The sequence below is a fragment of the Chaetura pelagica genome, unplaced genomic scaffold, assembly GCF_000747805.2.
Source record: "Chaetura pelagica isolate M959 unplaced genomic scaffold, ChaPel_1.0 scaffold85, whole genome shotgun sequence".
In the NCBI taxonomy this organism is placed as follows: Eukaryota; Metazoa; Chordata; class Aves; order Apodiformes; family Apodidae; genus Chaetura; species Chaetura pelagica.
The window spans coordinates 3,282,781-3,289,478 of record NW_009953505.1 but is presented as its reverse complement, the minus strand read 5'-3'; the positions used below and the strand labels follow the sequence as shown (position 1 = coordinate 3,289,478).

The 6,698-nt window shown below is 38.2% G+C and overlaps 1 protein-coding gene across 1 annotated transcript in view; it reads right to left on the bottom strand.

Annotated features, from left to right (window-relative positions):
* Nucleotides 1-1,117: 1,117 nt before the first annotated feature.
* The window catches only part of ACAT1 (acetyl-CoA acetyltransferase 1), a 17,383-nt gene continuing 11,802 nt past the window's right edge, over nt 1,118-6,698 (bottom strand). Inside the window, exons 8-13 of the mRNA XM_009999426.1 lie at nt 5,043-5,193; nt 4,481-4,576; nt 3,740-3,853; nt 3,251-3,315; nt 2,441-2,598; nt 1,118-1,256 (exon numbers count right to left, since the gene is read on the bottom strand). Of these exons, the coding sequence (XP_009997728.1) occupies nt 1,136-1,256; nt 2,441-2,598; nt 3,251-3,315; nt 3,740-3,853; nt 4,481-4,576; nt 5,043-5,193 (705 nt within the window). The 3' untranslated portion in view covers nt 1,118-1,135. The remainder of the gene's footprint in view (nt 1,257-2,440; nt 2,599-3,250; nt 3,316-3,739; nt 3,854-4,480; nt 4,577-5,042; nt 5,194-6,698) is intronic.

Genomic DNA, 6,698 nt, shown 5'->3' with positions numbered 1-6,698 from the left:
ATTTTTAAAAGAAAAAGTGTCAAGAGCATGAATGAAAGTTAATTTTCTTACAGTGCAACATTTAAACCCCACTGTTCCATTTTCTACCTCCTTCCCAGAAAAAACAGATCCCACTATTTTATTCCTCCTACTTTATGGAGGAAAAATATAAGGACAAGCAGTAGGTAGAGTTTTTTTTTTTTGAAATTAAGGTAAAAATAAGAGAGCAATTGTCTTAAATCCCTTGGGATAAATGGACTGGGATCTATTTATCCCTTTGGAAGAGGGTGAAGTGGGAACAGGCTTTATACTGGTCAAATGGCCAGTTTTTACCATAGGGCAAAAAGTCTGCCAACGAAACTACCTTGTCACTGCAGTCTGGAACAAGCTTTATTCCAGCAATGTTCCTATCTCCATCCATGCAGTAGGAATGCCTTAACCCTGTGTTCCTGAAGACTCAACTGTGAGTTCAAGAGTGCAGCCAGGTCATGGCAGCTCCCAGTGCATCAGCAGTAACTGTGCCCCTTGGGGCTGGAATCTGCCTCTGTAAAAGCAGATGGACAGAGCTGCCCAGCACTGAGCCTTACATGACCAAACCCCACAGGAGCAGCAGCACTGAGGCCAGGGTGCTACCTGCCTGGGGAAGTTATACCAGTCTTGCTTCTAGGCTGCTTGAAGACACTACAGCCCAAGGCAGGGGAGCGAGTGCTACAGCAGGGCTCCTTCCTGCATGTCAGCTGCCTTCCAGGTACACTAAATAGAGAACCAATCTTTGAGGATTTTACCATGAAAATCACAGAGTAGTTTAAAACAAAAGCCACTAAACTGTAACAAACCAGCTGCTTCTAGTAGTGGCACAATGTGAGTTACCAAGAGAATTCTTCAGTGGTGTTTGAGAAACCAAGGAGCCACAGGTAGCAAATACATTCTTTATTGTCTGGTCTTGAGCCACTGTAGTTTGACATTTTTTATTTGCACTGTATAAAAAACTTGCTTTGAGTCTTAAGTAACAAAGCCCAGTTGTCTCTATCAATAGTCAATAATGTTTTAAGAAATGTCAGAATAGCATTTAAAGAATTCATCCACTTAATGATACATGTAAGATGTAACAGGTGCCACTCATGATTTTGATCAGAGCTCCCAAAGCTATGTGGGACTACAACTTCTCTATTAATATTGCAGAAGCTCCTCCTCCTCCATTGCAAATTCCTGCTAGACCATATTGTCCTTGTTTCAATGCATGGGCCATGTGAACAACAATTCTTGCTCCAGACATTCTACAATAAAAGAAAATAAAATGCATACAGCTTAGTACAAAGGAAATTCTTAACTTGACCTGCACAGGATAGCTGATATAGTACTGGTTCACTGGATGGAAAAATCCACCAACAAATCCTTTCATCTACATTTAGATGCAATACAGGTATTTTTCTCTAGCTACAGCACTTAAACAGATTCTTGTACAGGCACAAACAAAAACTCTGTCTTTATTTAAAGTTTCTTCTGGAAAAGGAGATCTCCTCTAAGCCAGTCTGTATATTATTAAGTATCTGCATGTACCAGAGCTTTTTCAAAGAAAACAAATCTCCCACAAAAAACAAATTGAGAGCAACTCAATCCACCTAATGTACAAAATCTGACATTAAAATTCTGTCATTAGACTGTCAAAATTAACTTCTAAGACAAAAAAATAAATAGATCATATTCCCTTATAAGCAGGTGCTAAAGCAATGGATATGTCAGCATGTCCGGTGGGATTAGAGCTTTTTATGAACTGCAAAGTCCTCCTACTTGTTCCTGATGTACAACATGGTTCCTTCACATCTGTATTTACTCAGAGGATTTGAAATTAGTTTTTCCTTATAGACCTGGACTGTACAGGATGCTCACCCTCAGGGAGGATTAATGGGACATAGTTAAGTCATGAGTAAGTAACAGCTGCTGGGGAACACAGGTGATCAGACTCCTCTAACCAAATGATAGAACTTCTAACAAAAGACCTGCCAACATGCACCAGACTATGCCCCTCTGCTGCATTAGGTGCTTGGAGACTTCTGGATCCACTGCCAAAAATGCTTTGTCAAGACCTGGAATTTGACTTTGCTCAGGGAGGAAGTCCCTGTACCATATCCTTTGCTATTTTCCTAAGTTTACTTGTACATTTTATTAGCTGAACTACTTGATTATTGTTTATTCTGTCATGTTGATAGTGATTTGCTTTTCGTACTTCAGAAATCCATATAGCTCTGGTAACAAGCAAGGTCTTTGGAAAAGTAGGTTATGATTCATCCACTTTCAAGGTACCCTGGAATTCCACACCTCAAGTAAGTCACTATATACTTGACAGCAAATTTCCATTACCCTTCCTACTAGCATTGTTGGAAAATAAAGATAGAAGTGTTACCACTGTGTCCAGAAAACAGTGCCTTGAGCAGAACACAAACCTGCTTATTTTACCTACCCTATTGGATGCCCAAGAGATACAGCACCTCCATTAATATTCACTTTTTGTGGATCAATACCCAGCATCTTAACATTGGCTAGCACCACAACACTGAATGCTTCGTTGATTTCCCACATGGTAATATCTTCTTTTTTTAAGCCCGTCTCACTCAGAATCTAGAAATAGTAATAAAAATTATTACTAATATGAAAAAATGAGGAAGCTAACTACAGAAATAACTAGGTCTAGTTTGAAGCTGGTGACTCAGGCTGCCTATAGTCTGATTCAAGTTCGCATTTCAGAACCTCTTTGTCAGATGGGAAATCCCCAAGCTGAGGTGCTGAAGCACAAACCTGAGTTTCCACAGAAGAAATGGAAAGCACTTTATGCTGCCAAGAGTGTGTTTTCATCACACTTAGACTGTGATGAACATGTACTTACTACTACAGTTAAGTACATTTAAACTGATACAGTATTGCCTTGCACAATGCACTTTGTCATCAGTTCCTTTTTGATCTAGTCTATACTCATCTAACCACAAGTATTTTGCCTTTTAGCCAAACTAGCTGCAAAGCTTCCCAGGGGTAAACAAGCCCAAAGTTGGTAAGAACAGTTATGAAACAATTCTCTCTTTCAAAATAGGTGTGAGAAGTTTGTTAGGCTGAAAATATGCATCCTAGCCTTGATCCTCTGTAAAATGTGTTTGTATTGATGGTGTAATTATAATTTTGATCCTAATTACAGGCAGATCCACTGAGGGGTGAACCAACAATCCAGTGCTAGGGAAAGCTGCTGGTTTACAAAAAATTTCATTTTTTTTATTCCTACCTTGGGAACAGCATATGCAGGTGCAATTGGGAAGTCAATGGGATCAACAGCAGCATCTGCAAAAGCTGTAAAAAAACACTGTTAGTGTTTTTTACACTAAAATAAAAAATAGCTGTTTAAAGACCTTTTGGTTTTACCAGAAATTATTTTTATTTGTGCAAGCAGCAAACCCAGCCAAGACAGAAGAATTCTGAATATAATGGTCTATTACATAGAAACATCTAAAGTTAAGTGCCTTTAATCAGCCACATAATAACATTCTCAGATTTTTAATACTATTCCATACAGAAAATTATGTTCATGATCAAAACCCTACTGGTGCAACACTTGATGTTTCAAGGTCTGTATTGAGAGGATGCAGCCATATGCCTAAGGCCTCACCTTTTCTGTTCCATGGATGTCAAGTAACCAGCCAAACAGGACTCCCAGTCTAAGAGCATCCACTGGAGTTACTTTCCAGAGTGCACTCAAAGATAAGAAAAATCTTACCTACTATCCTTGCCAAAGGCTTGACTTTCAGTCTCCTGGCTGCCTCTGTGGTCATCAGCACCAAAGCAGCTGCTCCATCATTCAGAGTACTGGCATTAGCAGCTGTCACTGTCCCTAGAAATGTAAAGCATTGTTTAAATGGAGGGGAAGGTGTGATAATGTTCACTAACATCCCATTCATTACTTTTTTTTGTACCTTGGGCCCTTGAACAGGTCTTAGCAATATGGTGATATCTGTTGCACTGAGTTAACAAGTGCAACCACATGTATCCGTATCTTTATGCAAGTGGTAGTTCAGATGATGCCTTCCATGTCAGCTGCATTGCTGGCATTTGGCATCACAGAATTCCAGCCCAAAAAGGGTTGTGAACGAGTGGCAACTTGGATTTAGCTAGAAAGATTTATCCATCACAGAGTCAGGGAACTGACAGGCAACTGTGTAAAGGCACTCACTCCATTCCCCACTGACAGAAAAGCTTATACTTGGTGGAGACCAAGGCAATAGCTAAACTGAAACAAACTCCTTTCATTCTTTTAAAAATAAATGTCCAAAACAGGTTTTCACTGGCTTAAACCTCCTGGACGATCTTTTAATCCAAGCTAATTCATGCTGTTAAGAAGCATATTTCTTTACCTTGGTAGGTTTTTGGACATTCAAGCTCTTGTGAACAGTTCTCTTCACTGTAACAAACTATTCTTGCCCTTTGTGGAAAATTAAACACTTAATTTAATAATATTTACCATTTTCTTTTTGGAAAACAGCTTTCAGCTTTGGAACTTTACTAAAATCAACACGTTTGTATTCTTCATCTTCTTTCACTTCTACATCTGGCTTTCCTGAAATTCAGATTTCATTTAGTACTTGATAGAACAGTCCATCTTTAAGACATTCTAACACACTACTTTTTTTTTCAGTTTTCTTAATATAATTTATTCACTGCAAATCCATTTATACTTCACAGTAGCTGAATGAAACAGAGAAAACCCATATCTTTAAGGTAATCAGTAATTAAATGAAAAATCAGATGTCCTCAAGTCATAATAGCTAAATTCAATAGCTTGTCTTCCACTTACATATAAAAAAGGAAAAAAGATGTGGTATGTGACATTAAAGAAAGATTAAAAACCAAAACCAGATCAGAGTCAGTGACTGCTGTTCATCAGAAAGTCTGATCCTTACCTCATCTAAAATTACTATTCCTGAGATTTGCAAGTTTAAACAACACACTCTGCACTGAGCACAGACAATGTTACAGCTTTCAATGACAAACACAATTCATTTTACCACACCTTCCCATAATACCTTTTTTTGAAATAGTGACAGGGACTATTTCATTTTTCAGTACCCCTGACTCCCAGGCTGTCTTGCTCTTAGTGTAAGAGCCTATGGCATAAGTGTCCTGCTCCTCTCGTGAAATGGTGAACTTCTTCGCAGTATTCTCAGCACAGTTTCCCTTGGAGAAAACCAGGCATGTTAGGTTGGGTATTTCTGGAGATGTGAGATAGAAATGTCACAGAAAAAACTCAACCAGTAGATTTCCAGAATTGAATGTCACTAACACTTTGTGTCCATTTCTAATTTAAACAGTCATGATCAAGCAGTAACTTCTGGTTTTGGAGTATGAACATCAGATGTAGCAAATGTTTTCTGGATCCAGGTTATTAAAACCATGAAGGAACTTTCTTTACAAGGCTTTTTTTGAAGTTAAGAAACTGCATGCAAAAGTAAGTTTTAAAGCGCTTAAGGCTGACATCTTCAGAGACCGAAGGTCGTTGTTCAGCCACAGAAAAGTATGTTTACACCATCTCACTCATGTTTTCATTCCATGATTAGCTTGCCTACACCAAAGGTTACAAAACCTGGTCAACACAACAGGCTCACGTAGCCTTGGGCATATGATATTCTAAAAACTGTACCAATAAATGTATACCTTTTGTCTAATAACTGGAATAAGTAGAATGAAACAAATAATTCTATATACAGGTCAATCATAATCTTAATTATACAATCATCATTAATTACCAACATTGTCTAAATACCTCTTGAGAAAATACATTAAAAAAAGGATACTCACTTAGTCAACTTGGAAGATTTGTTCTTTAACAGGCTTTGTTCCACTTCTCATTTCTTTAGAAAACTCAATAAATCAACATAAAACCCTTTAGTACCCTGTTCCCCCCGTTCCTCAAACAAGCAAGTTAACTTCTATGCAGTTAAAGAATTCAGAGTCCTCACAGCACTACCAACTTAGTCTGCTGCTAAAACATAGACAAGAGCAAGTTCCTAAAGCCATTCAATGGGCCTTCCTGGATATTCTCACACAGACTGTTAACAGTTTTCCAAGTGATTTACAGCTGCTATCTTGAAGACAAAATGGATTTCAAAAAATATTGTCTCGATCTATTAAAACTTTGTGTATTATAACCAAGTCCTACAGTTTTTCCCCATGTAGTGGAACTAGCAAAGCCACTATTTATATTCCTCTAAAAATCCTCACAATAAAAATCCATTTTAACTGAAATGTGGGAGTGAATTTTGACAACCTAAGCAGAGTGTGCTAAATTGCAACAGGAATAAATCACACACGGAAACATGAGGTCTGTATCAAATATGTGGATCATAGTAGAATATTCTTTGTGGTATGATATCCTGCAGGGCAGCACAAACACTAACTGATCAGTCAATAATGCCCTACAGCTGTGAATTACCACAGGCAAAGGCCAGAAATATTCATCAACTGAAACTAGTCATTCTCTTTTCAAACTGTTCTTCCCTGATTCTTGTTCTTCTCTATCTTCATATCAGCCGTTTTCCAAACCCATCCTAAGTTTGCAGTTGTTTGTCTAATTTAAGTTACTATGCTGATGAGTAAGCCTATCAGCTGACTCAAACCCTCCAACAGAAGATAAGGAGGTATGTACATTGGGGGAGGAAAAATAAACACGACAGCCTGCTGAA